The following is a 26909-nucleotide window of genomic DNA, read 5'->3' on the forward strand; positions in this document are numbered from 1 at the left end:
TGGATAAAAATGTAAGATGAATACAAAAAAGTATTTTCACGTTTTAGTAAAACGTTCCGTTTAGTTTAATCTCTTGAATTCTCCTTTTGTTGTCTCATACAGCGTTAGTAATCCTGATTGTTCTTATTGAGCCATGCAACCTTAATGTGGTCTCAGATGGCACAAATCTAAGATGAGGGTGAGGCAAAAAGATCTTTTATAATCCCTTTCAATTAGAAATATCGATCTCTTAATTCTATGACCTAGGCTAACTGTCAGATTCTCATTTTTCCACCACAAGCAAAGAGTGGAAACATTAATGCTTCTAAATAAGATAAATTTTAAAGAGGATGGTAAAATAAAGTTTGAAGCTTTATTTGAAACTAATTCAGAGTATAAACTAAAATAGATTGATTAATATAATGTATAAAGTGTCCAAGTTTATATATATATATGTATATATATATAAAATCCTATGTATCAAAAGTATCAAAAGTATCCTAAGGAAGGGGCAAGTTTCCCCCAAAACAGACGTGAATATTTACCCAAGTGAATTTGACAAAATTAGACTATGTCAAATGGGTACCACAATTTAAGAGTTCTGTTTTCATATCTATAACAAATTATCTTGCCTCAAAACAATCTTGATTATTAAGATTGGACTGATTCACTGATGTTAGGGACCTCTAAAAGTCTGCAGCTTAATTTAATCTGTCCCAAATATCCAATACTTCATTGAGACCAGGATTTGTAAAAAGCTTATATAGTTTAAAGGTTTTTAGTACTATTTCCAAAAATTTATCAAAACATTATTCCATGAAAGACTGACTCTAAGGGCCCTAAGTGTGTGTCTGCCTCTCCACATTAAAAAAAAAATACATAATTCTAGTCACTTTAATAACCTTATTCTACTGTCATGTATGCTCTACAATTCTTTCTGCAGAAAAATAGTAGACATTTTAATTAATTACGCCATTATTGAAAAATCAAAACGTGGTATAAGGTTTAACATAGAATTTAAGTCCCTTTCTTAGTCATATACTTCCAAATGTAAATGGCTACCAAAAATAAAAGAAGTCACACAGAAGAGTAGGTAATAATATATATCAAAGGAGACGAGATATAAATTGATAAGGAATGCCTAAGAATACGTCTTTAAGCATTTTATATATATTATTTCACAATATCAGCACTTTCTAGTTACAATCATAAGACAATTATTTTTAAATAAATGTAGAAACCCTTTATTTTCCATGAATCAATGTATAAATAAATGATTCATGAAATTCATCCTCAAAGGATGAATGAAGCAAAATAACCAAGAATCTGAATGTTCATTTATTTGAATAATAAAACATTCCTTAATTTCTTAAGACACTGAAATTATTTTGTTTGGTTGGTTACTTTTAAATGGGAAAAAAAGCCAACTTATCAGTGAAGAATAAAAGATACTATCTTGAAATCAGAAGAAAATAATCCACTAATGTAAAACACAGCAGTCAATTCCTTATCAACAAAAGTTTTCGTATACTGTGCCTTTTATCTAATTCACTTTTATCAAATAAACCACTTTACTCTTTAAGAATCCATTTCAAGATACTTTTCTTTCACTGTAATTATAAACCCATTCCATGTTAAACAAAAATACTATGAAATATGGACAAGCTACTTATTTTCTACTCATCTTAAATCAACAAAAATGTTTTTAATACTAATAATTATGTTGTTATAACCATTTAATATATGTAAATAATTCATACAGGTATTACTTATATGCAGTTCAATGCAATGAACAGTTTAATAATAAATATCCTACAGATGCTAAGAAAATAATAATAATTATTATTATTAAACTATTAAACTTAAGAAGCCTATAAACCTACTGGCTAATTACTGCCTTAAAAAAACTTATAACTAACCATATTGATCTAAAATTATTAAAGGTTATTTATGGCAAGAGTTCTCAACTTTAGTTTCTGGGGATCTATAAAACTATCAATGCCTAGGCTCCTATTTTATTTGGTCTGAGATGGGTAGCAAGTATCAGTATTTATAAAACAAACATACAAACAAAACACAAGTAAATTAAGTTAATTGTACAGCAGATTTTAGAATCACCAATTTATGGTATACTCCAGTTTAAGATTTAAAAAAAAAAAAAAAAGAAAAGCCTTGCTTGCTGGTACCAAAGGTCTTAAGTCTACTAAAACTTAAGGTATAGGAAAAAGGAGAGTAAAGAAAAGACAATATTCAAAAAATAATCAAGGTCCAGCAAACATTTTTTTCCTTAAAAATGTTAAAAGTTGAAAGTCCTATCTTGGACTTTGTGATCTGCTCATATTGCATTACTTTATAGATAACTGCTAAATAAAAACCCAGAAATAGAAACTCAATAGCAAGAATAAAGGAATGACAGAAATGATTATTACTTTGATTTGACATCATATAAAAGATAGTAAATTAACATAGCATTACAATGCAAATAAGAGATAAATTACAGTTCCTTTAATAACTTTTCCTAACCTCAGTACTACACAGAACAATGTTTCCGTAAACCACTTTCTGTAAACCACTTTCAATTCTTCAGTGCCTCTAAAGAGAAAAATTCATTTTAAGAAGATAAAAACTACATGGCTTTAGTCTATTTATCTACAGAGTAGAAAGAATGAAAAAGTGCAGAATATTTCCCTTAGGAAAGCAGCACATAAATCTTCATGATCAGCCTACAATACTCCCTTTATAACAGGGTCCAAAGAAGTTAATGTCTCTGGGCAATGAGATAAAGAAAAAGCTATTAACTATAAATATCTATCATTTTAGCATACTTTGACAGAATTCAGTTTTTCTCTAATGTCAGCTAAATGTGTAGAAGAATTACTAGCAACATGACCCAGCATGGAAGGATGAATAAATATTACTATAAAGCTCAACACATCTCAGTATATCTTTGTTATAAACCAGGCAGCAAAACTTAAAAAAAAAAAATTAAGGATACGTAGACCAACCTTAGAATAAAATTAAAATAATCAATATTAAAGCACATTACACAGTGAGGAAATCAGTTTAATTTCCATTTTTCTTACATTCTTAAAATATTTTGAGGATGTACTCTTTAAGACACATAAAGAGGTAATAAACCAATAAAGAACTAAACAGTCTGATAAATCTTGTGTCTTCTGTCAGATATTAAAGAATTAAATATATGATAATCCAAAATTCAATGACAAATTACAAAACTAATACATAAGTTCCAACACCCTGGTAAAGATTTTGAGATGCTGAACGAAGTACATTTTGAATTCAGAATGGTTAGGGATGAAAGACACACATTTCTATGTCACTAAAGACAATGAGTTTTTAATTATAGATCTATAGTTTTAAGAAATAACTGCATAGTCATCTCTCCTGAAAATGTTATGCAAATTTTTAAAAGAGTACGAACACTCCCTCAAGAAATAGTTGTTGAATTAGCGCTTAATTATTTACTGATATAAAAACTCCTACAACTTTAACTTACAACTCTTCAAACCTATCAAAGGTGAAATATAAAGAATGAGCTGGTGAGCATAAGCTGAGGTAACAGAAAAGGAAGGATAAATAAAGATAACTGGAAAGATAACCACTGCCCTTAGATCAGTCATTTTATAACTGCCAAAATGTGCACATGCATACATATACATGCTTATATCACACACACACTTAGAGCAAATATGTTCCATTGTTTTACTAGTCCCAGTCTAAAGACAAGACAGAAATAGAAAGACAAATATGTGTTGCCCAGACGAATTATGGACTAAGGATTCACAGATGGGTGGATGGATGGATGAATAGACAAACAGATATAAAAATACATTGTTGGGGGAGAAGGAATATGACACAGATAAGAACTTTAACTCTAAATCATTATCTGTGATTCACAATGCTAAGGTGATTTAAGGACATAAAAAGAGATCCACTGTAGGGTAAACATGAGCTAAACAAACAAAACAAAATTTTTATTGAAATATAAAGTAATCATAGTAAATATTATAAAAAAAACAAAAAAGATTTATATAATCAGGCAGGTTATATTAGTTTTATACTGTTCAGTTTAAAATATCTTTCCTTAAAAAGAGGTTTTATGTGGCTAAACGTAGAAGTTAATGCATCTTACCTTCCACAGAAGGTGCCTGGTCTTGAGCTGAATACAGCATATCCTTAAAAGCCTATTAGAAAGAAAGGAAAGAAATACATAAAACCATGAGTAACCTTTACAATACAAGCACTTTGAGCTAAACAATTACTTCTTTTTTAATATCCAGACAATGACTACATATGGGTCCCTAAACTAAGAATTTAGCTAAAACTTCAATTAACTTTAATAAGCTAAAACCCAAATATTGTATTTTCATATCAATCTAGTATTGTCCCATTTTTAAGATGAGGGCTAATGTGCACACTTTAAAAATTAAGGGGCATTTGGAAAAGAATGAAAAATCACCTGAGAGATCATAAACTCTATTAACTAAAAAAAAAAAAAAAAAAAGTGACAGAAACTGAGAATGGTCCTAGAGGAATACAACAGAACACTGCATAAGAAAATACAAAACACTGGATACAGATTTTTTAAATTGTGATATCATATACATAAAAATAAAATTCACTATCTTAACCATTTTCAAGCATACAGTTCAGTAATGTTAAGTACATTTACACTGTTGTGTAGACAATCTCCAGAACTCTCTTTATCTTAGATATAAACACTTTTTAATGGAGGTCTGGCAAGTCCTCCATGAGAGCTTAGGACCGTAAAGATACAGGTTATTTTTTTCCAAACCAGTAAATTAATTAACAACCATATTTAGGTAGTTAAATGGTAGCAGTTTGGTCTCTCAATAAGTGTTTCTGGGACAGGATGAAAAGCATTTCTCCAAACCTATCAAAATGGAAGAATCAATTAAGTGGATAAGCTCCAGACCAGAAGAGCTGGTCATAAGTTTAGGTTACTTTATCCAGCCCCATAGCTTCAACGCTTCAAATACCATCTAACCATTGGTGATTCCTGAATTGGCCTCCAGCATTCCTCAACCTCGGGACAACTGACATTTGGGGCCAGATAATTGTTGTGGGGGGCTGTTCTGTGCATAACAGGATTTTTAGTACTATCTCTGGCATTTAGAGATTCATTAGATACCAGAAGCAATCCTACCCCACTCCCTCACCATCAAAGCTGTGACAACCAAGAATGTCTCCAGACACTGCCAATTGTCCCCTGGGAGACAAAAATCACCCTTCCCCGGAAACACTGGCCTAGAGTCATTCCAGCATATAAAAACCAAAAAAGAAGAAATAAACCTCCAGGGTAACCCACTCTGTATTCAAGTCTAGTAAATTATATTCTTTCGAAGTGAATTTATCATTTACTTTAAATTAGTGGCCAACCTGTCAGTTCCATGACTAACCCTAACAAGACTGACAATAAAAAGTCAAAAAAACTTCCAATGAAATAAGGAAAATTAAAAATTTTAAGTCAATGCATTTTTGTTAATTTTAGCCCACACTTTATAAAAAATTTTATAGGGAAATTATGTACATATAAAAATTTTAATGTCATACACATCTAAATCCAAAAATATTCAATAAGATTCACTACATAGAAGTTGAGGCAATACAGTAATGCAATGTAGTATAATAAAAAATATTTGCTTTTTATTTCAGGTTCTTGGCATAAAGCTCTGAAAATCTTTGCAATTTACTGTCTTTTGTATACTAATGAGATGACTCATGGTGTGGGGATAGGGTGGAGGGGTTCCTTAAGATAACTTCAGGATAGGGGGAAGGGGGTTGCTGTCCAGAAAACCAACCACCTGATTAATGTGATTAGATGGTTAAAACTTTCAGCCCCACCCCTCAGATCTCTGAGAAAGAGAAAGTAGCTGAAGATTGAGTTCAACCACCAACAGCCAAAGATTTAAACAATCATGCCTATATAATGAAACTTCCATAGAAATTCCAAAAAACTTCAGGGTTCAGAGACCTCCCAAACTGATGAACACATTGATGTGCTGGGGGAGGACTCGGATGTTCTGTGCCACCCCTGTCCCCATATACCTTGCCCTATGCGCATCTCTTCCATTTGGCTGTTCCTAAATTGTATCCTTTATAATAAATTTGTACCAAGTATGGCACTTTCATGAATCCTGTGAGTCATTCTAGAAAATTATCAAACCTGGGGAAGGGAGACTCATGGGAACCTCCAAACTGGTAATCAGCCAGGCAGAAGTGTGGGTAGTCTGCATACCCGATTTGCAACTGGCACCTTAAATTGGGGCAGTCTTGTGAGGCTAAGCCCTTAGTCTGCGGGGTCAGACAGGAACTGACACTCTAGAGTGTCAGAACTGAACTGCATTAAGACACCCAATTGTTGTCAGAGAAATGGTCAGTGGTGTCAGAAAAAAAGAACTACATCTGGTGTCAGAACCGGTGACAGAAAACACCCAAACAGAAATCTTTTTGGAAAACCTTTAATGGTGGGCCACACCTTTTCTAAGACTACGTTTGCAACTCAGCCTCATGTTTACTGACCATTAATTCTTAAACTTATGTGTTTGCAAAAGCCCTAAGTGAGTATGACAAAGGTATAGAACTTCTTTTAAGAAACATGTATATACACTATTTTCTTTACAATTTCAGGTGTTTCAGGGACCACTAACATCTAGTCTAAAAAAAGAATTTAGTTCAGAAGATCTTATCAAACATCAGAAAGTCTTTATTTCAGCTCACAGACTGGAATTTTATATTAAAGTCCTATACAAGTACAGAGTGGTGGTTATGTTATAGTTCTTCCATAGAATATTTTAAGGGGGTAACTGAATAGATTGCTTAGAGCAGAGTAAACCTATAATAGCAGAAAAATTTAAGAAGGAACAAAAAACTCCAGCCAAAGAACACTTAAGGAAATAAATCTATCATTGGAGCAGGTAATATCAGAGACTCAAAATGTCTGAATGAAGTTCTTCTACTTTTGAAATCTGACAGGCATGTGTACCAAAATCAAATAATATTATCAGTAACCAAATAAACCACCAATGACTAGCAGAGTGGCTTGTATGCAGTAGGAGCTCAATAAATAGTTCTTGAATTTAAGAGGGTTTCTTCTTTGGAGAAAATTGCTTTAAAGATGATTACTAATAAGCACATTGAAAAAGCACACTAAGAATCTCTGATATGTAATGAAAATGAAATAATTTGCAAAAGGAAGGCTTACCAAATTAAGTTTTTAAAAGATGGTTTAAATTTTATAAAATGAAAAATTATGATAGTCTTCATTTTGATTATAAAACTAAATCATAATTTCATTTAAATCAAGACAACTCTTGGTGAAATCAGAGACAACTCTTTTTACTACTTATTACGAGTTTTCCTCTGAAAAGAAACCCTCTGTTTTTCATAGTAACAGTCTCTAGAGAACTCCATAAATAGGATACCACTCCCTGCCTGTGACAAGAGAATAGCCCCCCAACTGGAAACTAGGGGGGAAAAAGCCTACAAAGTATTGTCTGTATTAGTACCTATGGACTGTTTGTCTATAATATGAGTCACCCAGAACACCTGCCTAGGTTGAGAGCAGTACCTCCAAATACACAAAACAACAAATTCGAAGAATTTCCTCAATTCATGCAAATCAGTATGTATTCATGTGCATTATAGAAGATTTCTTTGATTTCCAAAGGATTCAAAGCAATCCTTTATATCAGCATCTCTACTGTAATTTCTGAGTATTAAATTATTTTTTATAATGTTACTGAAATATATATATAAACTAGGACAAAACTCTTAGCGCTCATAACAATGCATAAAACAGTAAAATCTTAAAAATTAAATCCAAACACAACCACAAAACCAGTATTATTCAATCAACAACATTCACATGGCAGGAAAGAAGATGTTTGTTGAAACAAAATCTCAACTGGTAACAGGAATACAGTGCTGACTGCCAATTCACCTGTTCTGAGTTTGGAATGCCTGTGTGACTTTGCGTCAGACGGGAACTACCGTGAGGCTACACAGTACACTGGTAAGGAGCTATGGTGTCAGGGGGTGTGCATAACTCTACCAGCTTAGACACTTAGCGCTATCACAGCTACCACCTTAGCTGTGTAACCTTCAGAAAATTAACTTCTCTATACTTCAGTGCCCTCATCTGTAAAACAGGAATAGTAATCACATATGCCTCACAGGTCTATTGGGAGAATTAAAAACTTAAAACACAAATCCTCATATTACTTATGATTCATGATTATATATGAAGAGTACTTAGAGCAGTACTCTATTTGAAACCACTTATAGCACTTAATATTTCCACCTTATGTTTTAATTATTTGTGTCACTTGTTCCCCATTTGACTATAAAGTCAGGGTTTTAGCCACCTTGCTTGTACTCGTATAAAAGAGTCACATTATAAATATTTCTACGTTATTTCATATCATCATGAAAGAATTCCCTATGTTTTATTAATTCAATGAATGTTGTTGGATATCTACTCTGTGCACTATGCCAGGCTCTAAAGAAGTAATGATTGTATTTCAGTAAAACTGCAGGTGGGGGGAGAATATGCATACAACAGAATATTATTCAGCCTTAAAAAAGAAGAAAAGTCTGTCATATATTACAACTTGATGAACCTTGAAAACATTATGCTAAGTGAAATAAGCCAGTCACAAAAAGACAAATACTGCATAATACCATTTATATGAGGTATCTAAAGTAGTCGAATTTTTAGAAACAGAAAGTAAAATGGTAGTTGCCAGGGGCTGGGGGAGGGAGGAAATGGGGAGTTGCTGTTTAATGGGTATGGAGTTTCAGTTTTGCAAGATGAAAAGCACTGGAGATCTGTTATATAACAGTGTGCATATATTTAATACTCCTGTACTGGGTTTATTTGTCTCATCATCTGGATATCACTTATGTTTTCCTGACACTTACACTTAAAAATGGTTAAGACTGTAAATTTTATGTATATGTTTTTTCACCACAATAAAAGTAATGGTTAAAATAGAGAAAGAAAGAAACAAAGAAAGGAAGAAAGAAAGAAGAATAAAACATGAAGACAGGCATATATATAGATAAATTTTAATACAATATGTTAAATATTTTAAAAATGATCAAAGCATATTGAAGGCCTAACGTGTAGCAGTAAAGAAAAAAAGAAAAAAGTAGGTGATATACAGTAAAGAAGGGGCTACCAAGAAGCAAAATAGAAAGATTAGACAAGCAACTAAACATAAACTAAGAATTAAAGACCACCAAGATTGTGAGCCTAGGTAAAGAGAAGGATGGTTAGTGATACAATTAACCAAGGTACAAAAAAACCAAAGAAAAAACTAGGGCAAAGAGAAAATAGAAGTTTGGGTTAGCAAACCACTTTAGGTATCCAGGGGACAACTGAGATGGCCAGCAGACAGATGAAAACAGATACCTACAATTTGGAAAATAGGTCAGAGCTAGTGGTTAAGAGTTGGAAATTATCCATATAAAGGTGATCTGAAACTGCCTAGGCTGTAAGTAAATGAAATTTTTCAGGAAATGAGAAGTGGGCCAAGATCTGAATCTTCTGGAAACAAAACAACAGAGAAGACAATAAGGAAAAAAATCAGATGTATGCAGTGCCACAAGAATTAAAGGAGCATTTCAAGAAGGAAGATATATTAAAAATTACCAAAAGCTGCTTAGAGAAGAAATAGCTGCACCTCCATGTTTGCTGTAGCATTATTCACAATAACCAAGACATGGAAACAACCTAAGTGTCTGTCAAAAGATAAATGGATAAAGAAGTTGTGAGATACACATGCACAATGGAATATTATTCAGGCACGGGAAAGAAGGAAATCCAGCCATTTGCAATAACTTGCATAAACCCTGCATATGCTAAATGAAATAAATCAGAGAAAGACAAATACTGTATGATATCACTTATACGTGAAATCTAAAAAAGCCAAACTCAAAGAAACAGTAGAATGCTGCTTACCTGAGGCTAGAGGGTGGGGGAAATGGGAAGGTACTGGTCAAAGGTTACAAACTTCCAGTTACAAGATTAACGAGTTCTGATCATTTAATGTACAGCATGGTGATTATAGCTAATAATACAATATTATATACTTAAAGGTTGCAAAGACAGTAGATGTTAAATGGTCTCACCACAAAAAAAGAAATGGTAATTATGTAATGGGGTGGAGGTGTTAGCTAATGCTACAGAGGTAATGATCTGTAATCTATAAATGTATCAAATACATCAAATACCATACACCTTAAATTTAAACAATGTTAAATGTCAATTACATCTCAATAAAACTGGGGAAATTTTTTTTTTTTGGAAGTCCAGGATTTGGGTGAAGAAAAAAAGTAAAAAAAAAAGAAAGAAACAGTCCTCACACTTTTTTGTGTATCTAAATATGCATTACCAACAGTTTCTTCTTCAGTTGCAATGGTATTCAAGCATGCTTTATCATGAGAAATGATAGAGAGAAACCTGGCATTCAAGATGACCTGAGAATTGTACACAGGAAGATTCTAGGAAAGTTAAAAAGACTGTTCATCATCACGACACTGATAATGTTGATAAAATTCCTGAAAATTTGATTTAAAAAAGAAGACTAAGAACATTTGAGTTAAAACAGCAATCAAGGAAGGATTCCATATACTAATAATTGTTCTGTTTCTTGAGCTGGATGGTGAATATAGATGCCTATTTGTCTGTCTGTCTATCTGTCTATCTGTGTATCTATCTATCTAATTGGAATGCTGCAATTGAACTACAAAGAAAGAAAAATAGCTAACATTACAATGCCTAAACTCTGACTTTCAACTTTAGAGCTTATAACTTAAAGTACCCACATGTAAGAGTAATAGAATATAATCTTAAATTAAAGGGAAGAAAGATAAAAATCTGCTTAGAGATCAAGAAGAGACTGGTGACCTTCAAAAAAATGGTTTCAGTCAAGTGATGGGGCAGAAGCTAGGTTAGACTGGGCTGAGTACACATGAGTGCTGAAGATTGACGGCCACAAATACTGGTCAGTTATAAAAGTAGTAACAGTTACCTTTACTGAATGCCTACTATCAGATATTGTTTAGAGTATTTTAAACACACTACTTTAATAGAGGCCCATAACTCTCTGATGCAAATATGATTCTCATTTTACCACTGGAGATGTGAAAATTATTAAAGTATCTTACCCAAGTACTACTCATTCTATAATCCATCTTTCTTTGAGAAAAAGACACATGGCCCTCTATTTCAAGTGAAACCTTACTTTTTAAGATTTACCTCTACTTTTGGCCTCTCAATTTTCTGATACTCTCCCTTTTATTTCCAAAATTTTCCTAAACCATTAAATTTTTATATCAGGTGTGGTAATTAGCCTCTGAAATGGCCCCCAGTGATTTTTGCCTCCTGGTAGTAATGCTCTTATGCAATTCCCTCTCATACAGATCACTGCATAACCAATAGAATATTGCATAAATGAAAGAGCACTTCTTCCAAGACTAGGACATAAAAGGCACTGCAGTGTTCACCTTTGCTCTCTCTTGGATTACCCACTCTGGGGAAAGCCAGCCATGAAAAAACTGAAGTGGCCCCATGGAGAGGTCCAAGTAGTAAGGAACTAAGGCCTCCTGAAAAAAGCCAGCACAAAGCTGTCAACCATCTGAATGAGTCATCCTAGAATCAGACCAGCCTGATTCAAGCCTTGAGATGACTGCAGCCCTTACTGACATCTTACGACTTCAACGTCATGTAATATCCTGAGCCAGAACCACCCAGTTAAGCTACCTCCAAACTCTTTACACACACAAACAGTGTACGATAATAAACATTTATTATTGTTTTAAGCCACTAGGTTTTGGGTAACTTTTTATATAGCAATAAACAATTAATACATGAGGTTAGATTCAAAAATCATTTTTGTATTACAGAATATAACATTATTAAATAATAACCAACATCTTCGGCTGGTCTTGTTCAAAGTATCTAAAATTTTTATTCCTATAAAAATACAAAAACTATGGAAAGGAAGACTACGACAAGGTTTCAAGTAACTGATTTACTTAGCGATAATAAGCAAAACTGTATTCCCACAGTCACCAACATTGTAATTTAAGTTACACTGAACGCCCTTAAAGTCATACAGCCGCACTTCTGAGCCGGAACAGGTCTGACAGAATAAAGCAGCATCTTCCTTGTCTAAAGATCCTATTCTGACAAAAAAAAAAAAAAAAAAGCTGGTAACAAATGCTGTCTTCTAACTAAATCTGCATGGCTCATTCTCATTCTTACATTTATTGTGGTAACAGATGTAAATTCTGAGGGCAGAGAGCAATCTCAGGTCAGCTCTTATAGGCCATAGTATCCAGCACAGAACAAGTTCAAAATATGTTTGTAAACTGCACAGACCTTGTAATACAAAACCTAAATATCTAAAGTCAGTACATCAGTTAATTTTTTAAGTGTTAGTTATTGTTATTTTACTGAATTATTTTATAGCATTTCTACTGTCATGAAATATCAAAACGTGAATTCCTTTCTTGTTTTTCCCAATTTTCATTACCTTTTATTTCTACAAAAACCTCAAACCTCTTTCATTTACTGTCCCAAGAAAAGTTCTTAGTGCTTTTGGCTTCCAGCCTTCTTTAATATATACGGTTTATATAGGTAGGTAAAAACATGTTGAATTCTTCCCAAATATAATAGTTATGGCAACATAAAATTCTCACTCTGCTGTTAGTAACAGTTTGCCAGCTTATCTGAAAGAAAACAAAAAGGAACCTAAAGGTTCTGCAGTGTTGTCTCCTATAAATCTATAAAAATTCTAATTCATGAGTCTCAGACCACTTCACAGCTCCAGTTTGGATACTGTAAAACCCAAATAAACTAGGTATTCCGTACAGGCTAAATAATGTTTCCCACATACATATTCCTATTTGTCAAAATTGAAGATATTTGTACTTACTAAGATACTACCGTATTTCATTGAGTCTAAGATACCATCAGTTGTTAACATGCATCATTATTTCACAGAACGTTAAGAAAAACATTACCAATTAACCATATGATATGTCTAAAATGAATCTGTTTCAAAGATGCTGGAATGCAGGAACAGGGAATGTGCATCTTTGAATCTATAAAATACAGTCTTTCATTTGGTCAAAATGTAGTTTCTCAAGCACTGGATTCTAAAAGTTCGGCTACCATCACCTGGCTTCCAAGAAATTTCATGACACTGAAAAGAGGGTCTTGTTATACTAAAAGACTGAATACCAACACCCTAAAATAAATGCCTGTTGAATAAATGAATAAAAGTTACTCTTATGGTTTATTTTTAATGATGATAGAAATTAACAGGTACTTTACTCAAAAATATCTTCTACAGGTCAAGCCCTTGCTGGCACTTTCATATATTATTATCTCTAATTCTCAAAGTAACCTTGAATGGTAAATATTACCCCCATTTTACACACAAGAAAACTGAGGTTCAGAGAAATAAAATAACTGTTTAAAAGTCTCACAGCCAATAAATAAGGGAAATGCAATTCAAGTAGAAATTTCAGATAAAATTAAAGGTTCCTTCTCTACTTCAAAATGAATGGACCCCATATATCCTCAAAATATCTTCTACTTTATCCTACACATTCCTAAAGGTTCTATCCTATTTTCCTCACTCTGTTAATAGTCAAATTTCTCAAATGAAAAGTACACATGTATTGTCTCAATGACTTTAACCTCTTAAAATCTAGAATAAAGTTAGCAGAAGACAATTTATTTATGTTCAGAATTCACTAATAAGCAACTTTTGTCATATCCAAAGACCTATCCTTAATCCTCATTCTCACTGACCTGCCTACAAAATATGTAACTGCTGATGGTCCATTTACCCTTAAGATCTTTAACTCTTGTGACAGTGTTTTTTACAAGATTTCCTCTATTTGTGTCTCTATTTTTCTGCCTCATATACCTTCCCTTAGTGAATTAATTCTTTAACTACTATCTCAATTATAATAAATCCTATCTTTGATAAATTTTTTATAATTTTTCTAATTCTACCTACTTATCTCTACATATAGACATTTCATGCATGAAATCAGCATATTTAAATCTAATTTCATGAATTTACCATCTCCAGAAGTAGCTATTCTCTAACAGTTTCCCTAAGTTTAAATCACTATATTAAATTCTTCCCTTCTTCAACCCCTATATCTGGCTATTCATCCAACTTCTGTTATTTAAAGCATAAATATTGAAGCACCTACATAAATCACTGTGCTAAGCAACAGAAAGTGATAGGTTAAAAATGTTTAATAGTATTACTTTACATTTACTAATGATATTTTTATTTAATTTCAAATATTAATGAGAAAAAAGATCTAACTACTAAAAGTATGCCTCCAATTATACAACTTGGAAGGGAGATGTTACTTTAACAGGATATTCTGTGTTTAACAGGACAGGTTCACAAAATATGCATTAAATTAGTATCATTAATTATTGATATATTGTTTAAAATTTTAAATCATAATTTAAGTTGATTAAACAATGGCTTAATAAGTGCTTCTTACATAGATCTTATGTTAAATAATATTGTCTCTAAAATGGAAGTAAGAAAGGTCAAGGGGGAATTTCAAAATTCTGCATTTGATAGTAATCTCTTTCCCTAAAACATTTTCTTCTCTAATACTCTAGACTTACAAATCAATCCAGAAATTCTAATAAGGCTCTACAACGAAAGTGCAAAAGAAAAAAGGACAACGCCACCAATTTTCTTCCCAGTTTTTTTCTCTCTACCACAAACCAAAGAAACTTTCAAAGATGTAAACTCTTTCTTTCATCAATAACCATCAACACATAGTAACATAAACTTTCTGTTCTATGAAATATCAGACTTTCTTAGAAAGGAAAAATTCTTTCAACTTCCATTTGTTCAATAAATGAATAAACAGTGTAAGTCATTTTTACCTAGGTACTGTGTCACTGACTCCTTACCTCGGTTATGTCAAGAGGAAATGAACGTTCATGTATAACTGAAAAATTGTGCTCTATGCTGGAATCTGACACAACATTGTAAAATGACTGTAACTCAATAAAAAAAAACGTAAAAAAAAGAGGAAATGAATCAAGTAAGATACCGCTCAATTATTAGTTTCAAACCACTAGGGACAGATTTGTAATGATGGTTAATACTTACTGTATGTAGTAACTATGATACTTACTGTCCTAAGTGCTTTTCAATTATTGATTCATTTTATTTCACGTGATCCTCTAAAGCAGAAATTGTTATTATCCTCAGTTAAAGGACAAGAGAATTGTGGCACAGAAAGGCTAAATGACTTGCCCAAACTCACAGGGTCATTATAATTTCAATTTCAGTGGCCTCTAAGTCAACATATTTTCTAATTCCTCAATCTATCAAGAATTGAATTTTTGAAAGTCCACAATGCTAAGCAAACAAATTCTAGAGAAAATATTTAGCAATCCTCTTTAGCAAATAGCTAATGGCAGCATAATTTGAAATACACATATTTCAAATACAAAAAGAAAGGTTTAATCAAAAGATGTTTAAATTCTGTGATTAGAGGCAGTTACTCACCTGCTTATCAACAGTTTTGTTATATGCTGTTATACAAATTTTGAAAAACAAGGGAAAGAGTATCGTCTCAATTTTGTCATCACTGATCACATTTGAGGGTATTACATAAAACTAAGTAAAAAGGTCTAAATCTGCATTCACTGAATAAACAAAAGAATAAGATCAACTTCTCTAAATTGATACCAAAGTAATTGATTCCCAGGGTTTTAGCCACAATCTGTAGGGAGTAAACATGAACTTTTATTTTCTCCATTCACTGCCTTCAACCATACATTTCTGAATCTCTCCTTCACTCTGTTTGACACACAGTGGGCATTCAGTAAATATTATATATTATTATTATCATATTTCATCAAATCTAAGATGCCACTAGTAGTAATATACACCACTATTTCATGTGCTTCTAAGAATGAAAAAAAAATATCTGCCAATAAATCTATGGCACAGCATTAATTATAAGATGTATCCTGATTACAGATGTTAAAATGTGGGAAAAGTACATATTAAAACTGATTAAATAAGGTACTAATTCAAGCTCTCATTATTTTTGATTATACTATTTGGTTTTACTGTTTTTGGTCTTGGTCTCTCTAATGCATCCTCCAAGATCTAAATTATGCATCTCACTCTGCACGGATCCCTCCCCATCTCTTTAAAATCCTTAATGGTTCACAACCAGAAAATAATAAACTCCACAGCATAGTATTTAAAGCCATTCACCCCCTGAACCCTCCCAGGCAACTTTTCCAACTCACACTATCAGGTCTCCGACCTACCTACTAAACCAGATTTTATTAATATGTTTGGATACTTCCACCCATTTATACCTTTGTTCAATATGACCTTTTCTGCCTACACTGCTACCAATGCCCTGTACTTTCTTCACCATATGATCAAACCCCATTCAATCTTTAGTACCCAGTTCAAACACCACCTCTATGAAAGCTTTCAAGATAAATACCTTTGACAACCTCCAGAGCAAAACCAACTGGCCATTCTTCTGTAACACAATCACAATATACTATGATTAGGAGACCACCCAAGTTGTGATAGGTGGTGTATGATAGGACAGGTGTATACTTATTTTTTTACATCACTAGCTCCTTGCACAATCCTTACCAGATAACACCATGTTAGAAGCTCTGAAATAAGACACACCTGTGTGTGTGAATTCTTGTTTTTGGTTGTTTTTTTTTTTTTTAGCTATGTGACTTTGGGCAACCTACTATGATTCAGTGTCTTTTTAAAACAGAGATTAACAAAACCTACCTTAGTGGGTAAGAATTAAATGTAAAATGCCTGGCACACCAGAAACATTCAATAAACATTAGCTGTGTTATTTTCATCATTGTTTTATTATTTTTTTTAGAAGGAACAGGACATTTTATTTATATATATATATATATATATATATATATGTATGTATACATATACAGGTACATACATATAATATATACCACATCTTTATCCATTAATCTGTTGATAGACACTTGGACTGCTTCCATATCTTGGCAATTGTAAATAATGTGCTACGAACACTGGGGTAACTGTATCTTTTTGAATTAGTGTTTTTGTTTTGTTCAGATATATACCCAGGAATGGAATTGCTGGGTCATATGGTAGTTCTATTTTTACTTTTTTGAGAAACCTGCATACTGTTTTCCACAGAGGCTGGACCAATTTACATTCCCACCAACAGTGTACAAAGGTTCCCTTTCCTCCACATTCTTGCAAACATTTGTTACTTGTTTTCTTTTAGATGATAGCCACTCTGTGGTACACATATGCAATGGAATACTATTTAGCCATAAAAAGAGCAAAATTTTGCTATGTGCAGCAACATGGATGGACTTGGAGGGCATTATGCTAAGTGAAATCAAGTCAAGACAGAGAAAGACAAGTGCTGTATGATATCATTAATATGTGGAATCTAAAAAAATATGACAAACTAATGAATATAAGAAAAAAGAAGCCGACTCAGATAATAGCGAACAAACGAGTGGTTACTAATGCAGGGGAGAAGCAATATAGGGATGAGAGAGTAAGAGGGACAAATTACTGGGTATAAGACAGGCTATAAGGATTTATTGTACAACATGGGGAATATAGCCAATATTTTGAAATAATTGTAAATGCAGTATAACCTTTAAAAATTGTACAAAAAATAAAATTTTAAAAATTAAAAATAAAAAGGAAGGGGATACTCATGAACACTTAATGAGTTGGTTTAATACATATTCTGGTATTCTCTAGTCAGATATGCCCTGACATTGGCTTGACAGAGTGTTAAGAGATGGAGAGATATACTCTTCATCTACAGGTAACATGTCACCTGTGTTAACATTCAAATACAGATATGTTACAGAGAAATAACCAAATGATTTTTCAGCTTTCTTGACTCTTACTCTCATCTCTACCTAACTCCTCAAGCCTTATCATAGTTCCTAGATCCTATCTCTTCACCTAAGATAGGTTTCTACCTAGACAGGGCAATGGCTAATTTTCTGTAGTTGAATAAACAGTACTTTTAAGGTTTGAGTCTCTTAATTTACTCAGTCTTTTAATTGACACACACAAGAACTATTTTAGGTTCTTAATATGAACTAATGGATTAGATTCAGAAAAATATATTAATGCAGAGTGTTTAAGTAATTGTTAACAAGAACATTTAAATTCATATAGACTCTTACAAAGAAAATTCATTCTTATAATTTAAAGCAAAGAAATTTTATTTGGCAGTGATAAGTCTCAGGGAGGTAACAGCAGTAAGCAGAAGGTCAATATTCTTATTCCAGGCTCTGCTATCAGATAGTTGTGAGACTCTGACCACATATCTTGGCCTTTCTGCCCTCAATTTTTTCATCTGTGAAACAGAGAGGTTGAGAAGATCTTTTTCAACTCTAAAACCAATTCTAGTATTAAAATTTAAATGTCCATTAGAAAACTGGAAAGAATTAAAATTAGATATCCACTAATACTCAAATGATTCACTTTAGCTATTTAGACATACACATGTGAATTTCACCTCAATTTTAAAAAAAGAAAAGAATACACAGGTGCAGTCTATAAGTGAAATGAATATGAATTACACGTAGCCAAAAAGAACTAATTTATTTCAAAACCATATAATTGTTCCCACCTGGATTTCTTCCTCTATATAAAAAGGTCACAGACAATTTATTAATATAAATATCACAAACAACAGGAGTAAGAGCTAAAATCAACAAAGCCACATTCCAAGAAACTCTAACTTGGACAATCCCAGGGGGACAAAATTTGAGGCTCAGTTTCTCTCACAAAAATACTGTTAACCTAATATTAACTAATAAGGTTGGACTCTGTAGGTAACTAATACCATTGAGCTCTGCAGGAAAAATAAATAGCAAATATATAGCTCCTACTACATGCCAGGTATTGTTCTAAGCACTTTACATATTTTAACTCATTTAATCCTCACAAATATCCTGTAACTATTACTATCTCCATTTTACAAATGAGGAAACTGAAGTACAGAGAGGTTAAGTGACTTGCCTGAGGTCACTCAGCTAGTAAATTGCAGAGATGGAATATGAACCTAAGCAGTCTGGCTTCAGAATTTGTTCTCTGTATGTGTTATTAACAAACATTGATTCAAAATAGTTAAACAATAAAATCAATGAGGGTGATTGTGTTAACTCAGCCGCTAACCAAGCCATGTGACCTTGAAATCACAATCTCTCTGAACCTCATTTCCCATTTAAGTAAGAGAGGAAATTGGGCTAAGTAATCTCTAAAATTCCTTACAGGTCTAACATTCCATGATCTATGATCTAGAAGCCAAATGCCACAGTAATGACCACTCTTCTTTATCTTCCTCTTTTTACCCTTATCAATATATCTCATGATTGTTTTCTCATGGCTCATATTTATAGGTCCTCTATTTACCAGCTGCCTATCTCATAACAGTTACACTGATAATCTTGAGGAAAATATAAATTAACAGAGGTGAACTCTGACCTCCAGACCACACTCTACTATCTCCAAATCATGCAGATAGAGACCCTGAACTAAAAATAGACCAGTCATTACTTCAGAAGGTGTTGGAGAACAAGTCAGACTGCGCCTAAATGTGTGTATGTATAAATGCATGGATATATTTTTCACAAAGCAGTATGATGCAGGGCTCTCACAATGTCACCTCTGCTACCCACAATTAACAGTATCAACATAATCAGCTACTTAATGGCTTTAAGACTCAGGTTCCCCTATCTACGAATGGAGCTAACACAACCACCTACCTAAACAGCTTTCTATAAAGAGAAAATGCTTTTAAAGTAGAGCCATAGTGACTGACACAGTAAGCACTTAAAAATATCATCTGTTGTTACAGCCGCTGCTGCCACCGTTATTATCTACAATTCCCATATAAGAGCAAGAGCTCCAAGGTATGACAAGTTTGATTTCAAATTCTGGCTCTACCACTTACTAGGTGTGTGGCCATGAACAAATTGATTAGTCTCTGTAACCCTGGGTTTCCTCATTAGTAAAAATGGAAACAATAAACCATCTATCTCACAAAACTGCTGTGAAGATTAAATGAGGTAACATAGCAGCTGACATCTGGTTCCTAACTTGTCAATAAATGTTAATTCTTTTCTCCTTAATGACAAAATGACCACATTTCCACTAATTAAATTCAAAGAAAAGAGAATGTAAGTGGGAATCCGAAGGAAGAAAATTTTCTTTGCTCTATCATCCTGTGCAGTGGGGAAGATAACAGAGAAACCCCACCTGTGGAACTCTCTCCATCCTCTTATGTGCTTCCTAACACTAGAGAGCTTTTTCTCAAATCATCTTCAAACTTTCTGAAAGAAATCCTGTGCCCTAAGGCAGCCAACTCTCAGAAACCCTTTCAGGGAACCCAAAAGGTCAAAACAATTTTCATAATAATACCATAACTTCAATTGTTTTTTTTAACTCTCATTCTTTCGAGTACACACTAGCGTTTTCCAGAGGCTACATGAAATGTGATGTCATGTCTCTGATGGCTAGTAGAAGGTGTGCTTGTATACGCTTGTGTTTCAGACACTTCTTAGTTTTAGCTTCTAATATAGCATACATCGGTAGATTGGAATCTTCAATAATTTTTAAGAGTTTCAAATGGTCCCAAGACCGAAAAGTGAAAGAATCACTGATCTAAGGTATAGAAAAAGCACACTAAGCACATGGATTACTCTAGGAATTACAACTTCACCAATTTAGCTTAAAAAAGTAATTCACACAATAATCTAAAAACCTCTCACTTTCCTGTATGGTTACGTTTCAGTCCTTCAATCTTCAAACAATCACTTGTTCACTAATTATTTATGAATAGTCAGTGACAGAAGTGGGTTTAAGAACTTATACCTCGTTATTCCTGGTCTAGTCTTTCTAAATACTGCAGTTCATCCTCAAAAACTATGTTTTCTTAACATACTGCCCCTCTTGTTACAGAGAATATAAAAATTGTAAGTTATGCTTATAGCAGGTTAATTATACTTTCCTCTAACCTATAAACAAACAACTTTTAAAGGATTTTCTGATCAGTTCCCATAGATACCACAACTGTCTGATGATGAGAAGAAAACAGGTGACTAAATTTCCTCCTATAAATTATATTTAAAGGTGTATAATGTAAAGTTTGAAAAGCCAAGGAGAAAGTCTTCCATATCATTTACACAAGTGTTCCAAATTTATAACCATGTTTTAAGTCCTCAATCTGCAATCTTCCTTTTCTACACTATTTATAATTTTGAAAGCACTATGTTGACTAAAATATAAAACAAAAACACACAAAAGCCTGATTTTTTTCTGTTTTTAAGAAAACAAAAGAGCTAGAATTTAATAATAAATCTATCAGCCTATAGCAAATAGTAGAGCCCCTACAAATGTGTGTTGAATCAATGAGTAATTTTTTAAGGCATTTGTTCATCATGAGCACTTGGCGTCTTTTAGCATTTACTAGGTAAGGGGAAGATCTGAAAAGGTAAATACAACTGAGCAAGAACCCTAGTGAATTTCGACGATGTCAATCCCAAAGTCCAATTAAATACCAAGCAACCCACAAACTAGCTCTGGTTAAGCTGTACAACTTGAGCAAAGTCTTCCAAACTTTTTTTATGTCACATCACCATCAAAAAAAAAAAGGTTACTATGCACCTCCAACGTATGTATTATTTATAAATCATATCCTTCTACACAGAATTTTTTTAAATGGAAGCTTTAAATGTGAGACAATGATAAAATAATTTTAACATTTCATTTGTGAATAGTACGAAAATATTCCTAATCTCTCTAAAGAAATTATCATCAATAATAATAGTTTGAAAGAAAAATTTAACTGAAAAAGTTCATTACTTTAAAGAAATCTTAGTTTAACATTTTGCAATACAATATTTCAAAGATCTAATTCAAACCTCAGGATTCAGTTGATTCTGAAACCTGATCATAGTGGCTAAAAGCTGAAAATGGACCTTACTAAGGCCAAACACATAACACATATTTAGGGTGAAGTTCACTGTGGATAACAATGGATGTAAAATCTTATTTCAAAGAATTACCTTAATTATTCTGAAACTTTCTGGCAAAACTTATTGCCAGCTATATTAAAGTATCACTGTTTTTTCCTGTAATATGGCTGACAAAACGCTCATACTAGTAGCAGCATTGTCAGCTCTGCCATTTTCTTGTTCACGTGCTTGCATTACTGATACTGCTGTTGAGACTTTTTAAAAGAGTCTTTTAAAGTCATATCCATTGTATAAGGGTTAAACTAGATAATATTCATAAACTCATTTAACTATGCACCTATAAACTGGATTAACTATCTATTCGCAGAAAGTGAACAAACAAGCGATAAAACTATTAGCAAGTCTTGTCCCTCTCTCCCTCAGACCACCTCCTAAGCAAGGTCACCGCATCAATCCATTTATTTAATATTAGTAAAATTTCATTTCTTCTAGTCTTATGCATAAAAATGAATATAATTAACACTTGTAAAACTATCTTCTCTTACCCCACGGGAGTGTTGGGTACTCTCCTTTGGGGGCTGTGATGCAAATATACTTGAAACTCCTAGACAGCGCAATTTCATCTCTCAGATGCTTTCCAGATTAGGACTACATTGGAAGCCAGGATCACCCCAGGTCAAATAAGATTCTTAGGTTCTTATGATATGGGCCTTCACCCAAAAACTGATCCAAGACCAATCTTCAAGGATGGATGGACAAGTATAATCTCTCCAGGATACGCACCCTCACACACTTTATTATACAAAGATAATAAAGAAGGGAAATAGCTTCCTGTCTTACACAATATTCATTCATTCATTGAAGAAACATTTGTAAATGCCAGGTATTGTATTGACATACTCATTTACAAGTGTTATTTTAAATATGCTATACTGTGCTTTCATTTGCAGAAGTGCCTGAAAGAAAAAGTGTGGTTTGTGCCCCATCGGGTGGCCAAACTGGAAATTTCAAACAAGTTCCAGCAAGGCAAGTTAACCCTAACTAATCAACAGAATACCTCTGGGAAACTGAAGCCTGCAACACAAGTGTTCTCATGGGAGAATTTTATAAATGAAAATCACAGTAATGTTATGGCAATGTTTCCTTACACTTTAAAATAAGGGATATGCAGTTTACACAAAATCTCTCCCTTCCCAAATCTTGCAACAAAAAACTAATCTATGACCATCACTTTTTATTTATTTCAATTAAATAAAAGTTTCACTGGGCCAGTTTTCCATTCACAGATTAAAATATCATTAAAATTTTTTCAAAGGAGACTATTAATTTAAAAGGATGCTATTAATAGTAATGCTTTAAGTTCTGTCCTCTTCATATATCTAACATAATTAAACCATTACAATGTATAGAAATTTAGAACTAGATGTGTCCTTAGAAAATATAAGCTTAGAAACCATCAACTCCAGTTATCTCATCTACAGATGAGGAACCTAAAGCCAGGAAAGAGGAAGTGATCTTCTAAAGGTCACACAGTTAGGGTGACCTGACTCCCAATGCTTATGCATCTGTGATCAAGAGACTAGCTCTGTATATATGATCCTGGGCAAGTAACTTAACCTTTCTGGACCTTAGTTTCTTTGCCTGAAAAAAAAAACGAGGCAGATAATCTCTAAATTCCCTTTGAATTCTAAAATCCTGAAATTTAGATACCTCATGATGTTACTATCTTACAAAACTACAGTTTACAGTGAAAAAACCATTCCTAGTTCCTGAGAAACCAAAGGGGCACAGAATCCTAGAAAAGAAAACAAAAGTCAGCAGCCTAAGGCAACAAATATATTTGCTTCTTTTGCTAATATTCTGTAAAATATTAACATAGTCATACTAGTCTACTTGGTTGAAGCTGGTCTAAATTATTTTGATTAATCAATTACAGAGCTCTACAATATAGAATCACTGATTCTAAATCCAAAAAAAATGCTCTTATAAAGATTTACTGATGTTCTGTATTATATGCCAAGATTAACACTCAAATATATTACTGAAAACAGGGATAGTCTCTTTCCATTTCTGTTTATTCTTTGTAAAAACTATTCACAAATGGATCAAACAGATTTTCTTTATATGGTTTCTCCATGTTGCTCTATTCTTTTACGCTTTATTATTCTGCCTATGAAGACTGAGTCTATGAACTCCACAATTCTTTTTTAAATTAGAAAATCTAATAACTTTCAGGATATTTATGGAACACTAACAATAATTTTAACAATCCAAAAAAAAATTAAAAGTTAAATCAAAAACCTATGTGCTACAACAGACCTTGAAAAGCTCTGGCCCTATATTCTTATTTTATAGAAGAGGGAAGAACTCTGGAAAGGCAAAAAGACTATCCCCAGGGCCTCATGGTGAACATATATGAGAACCAGTACTTATTGTATGACCATGTATATACAATAATATATACAATCATAGATGTAAAACAGTATTTTCAGCTTCCATCTATTGCTTCGCTTATTTCAAGTAAAATTTAGGAGAGCAAAATAACGTAAAAATCAAAAAGCTCAACAGTTCATAGTGGTTCACAACACTACAAAGCACAGAGGCTAGAAATCAGAGGTAATACTCCAGAATTTCATTACCAGTACTTGCAAAACAAATTCAAGCATCTGTTCTAACAGTGTCTCAAGAGCATCACCTTCATATATAAGAAACTACGTGTTATGAGAAGGTTCTTTTCTCTAGCAAATGCTAACATCTTTTATGATGTCCTTTTCCCCTCAAAGTTTGCAAGCTGCCAAAATTCCTGGACTCTAAAGACTTATTTATTCCTCTTTAACTGCTTTTAAAGGAACAGCACCAGCTCTTGAGAAACAATATACAACACACAGATGCCAACCCTATTAAAAATGTCTTTAATGGCTCCAATTCACAAAGAAAAGTGATTAATTTTGCCTTATTAATTTTGCTTACCTAACAATGAGCTTAACTAAGATAGGAGTCAAGTAGTAGGGACTCTCTGCAGGATAATATTTCAATTATCTGCAACTAATTTTTCAAAAAATAATTTATAATTAAACCAAGAAAGATAATGCAGTCACACATATGCTCAGGAATTTTGTTCTGTGACCAACCTAAAGCAACCATTTAGGACTAGTGTCCAAATGGAGTATGTGACTGAGGAGTCCCAGAATTACTCCGGCCACAAAGCTGACATTATAAATCAAGAGGTAATTGCATCTTCAAACTAAACCTTATGCTTCTCCTTCCAGGCCCAGAAAGTGTATTCCAAACTAATACAATTCTATGAAACAGTTAACTGCTATAATACTTAAATTGAATCGCAGCATACAACCAGCCACTATCACTTCTCCCCAAATGAAGCATTCCATACTATATAACAAGTATAGGATGTTGCTTCAGCATGCTGTCTTCTATCCCTCTATGAAGAACTGGCAGTGGTGCTGAAAATCGCTACTAGAAAGATGAAAGACCAATACCTTCCTTTCAATAAAAATCATCTTCTGGAGTCTAGCCAAGGTTTTAAAACTGACCAGATGTTATTAGAAACAATAAATCAAAAACTCTACAGGCTCAAAAGCTAGTCCCTTATTTCATTCTTAGAAGTGTAGCCACAAAACACTATAAGAAAATTAAGTGAAAAGAAAGCATTAATAATTCTAGGCCTTTCATTTCTGGCCGTAATCAAATACTGTATGTTACAAGGTGAATTTATTTTACAACCTTCAAGGTTCTGTTTAACCTACTTACATCCTTTTCCTTGTCTTCTTCAATTATTACAACGGCAATATGAATAAATAAACTTGTGCTATTGCCTAAACATCCTATCAATGAACTTAAAACAGAAATTAAACAGAGAACAAAAATATTTTAACTCATAAAATCTAGCTAGCATATTTGCGTTCATATTGATTTTATACTCTTTGTTCCTCCACATTACATAGATGTGAATTCCTGGAGGTTTCAGATAAGTCTTTATCCAGGAGCTGAACTGCCAGCTAGTGAAATTAACGTATTGCAATGCTTAAAGTAACCCTTCAGGTATCTTGCCTTCCGAATATATAAATGGGTTCATTATCTTTACTTTTCCTTGTATTAATGTAAGGTTCCTTATCAATAACTATTAAATACCCTCCCGGAGCTGTTATCACAGAAATTAAGAGCGAGGAGGGCCATGATTTCTGTAATACACGGGTATGTTTTAAAAGTACATTGTTGACAATGTAGTACTTTTCTCCCTGGCTAACAAAAATTTTTAGAAAGAAAACCTGAAATTTTTAATAATTCTCTCCTCTTTTCTCCTTCCTCTTCCTCCTTCACTCCATTCCAAAACAACAGAAGAGCCAAAACCAAAAATGTGATTACTTTATGTACTTCATGCAATAAGTGAAAAGAGGAGTCACTGTCTTATTATCAAAACAAAATAGTTGATTACAATACGTTTGCCCACTGTAACCACTGCAAGTGTACAAAGCCTTTGTCAACAGTGAGCAAGTGGGACAAGCCGAAGGGCTCCGGGGAATGAAGGAAATCACTGAAGGGGCTTATCTCGAAGAGGATTCCTTGGTGAGAGGTGAGCAGAGAAACAAGACCTAACCTTGGCGAGGGGGCGCCTTCCCGGGGTGGGGATGAGAGGTCCGGCTGAGCTGGAGGAGGGGATTAGCGCGGAACCGCCGCGACCCCGGGCTGCCCTCGTTCCCCGACTCCCCCACCTGAGGCTCGCCCTCCCACCACCATTCCCCAGCCCCGGCCGGCTGTGCCGTCCCTCCCGGCCCGCCGCCTGCATATCCGTTACCCCAGCGGCAGC

General features: G+C 33.5%; 1 protein-coding gene across 1 annotated transcript in view; it reads right to left on the reverse strand.

The window, feature by feature from the left end:
* XPR1 (xenotropic and polytropic retrovirus receptor 1) overlaps positions 1-26909 on the reverse strand; it is a 157039-nt gene that overhangs the window by 129663 nt on the left and 467 nt on the right. Inside the window, exon 2 of the mRNA XM_072946006.1 lies at positions 4133-4184. Within this exon, the coding sequence (XP_072802107.1) occupies positions 4133-4184 (52 nt within the window). The remainder of the gene's footprint in view (positions 1-4132; positions 4185-26909) is intronic.

This window comes from Vicugna pacos, chromosome 21 (assembly GCF_048564905.1).
Source record: "Vicugna pacos chromosome 21, VicPac4, whole genome shotgun sequence".
Lineage (NCBI taxonomy): Eukaryota > Metazoa > Chordata > Mammalia > Artiodactyla > Camelidae > Vicugna > Vicugna pacos.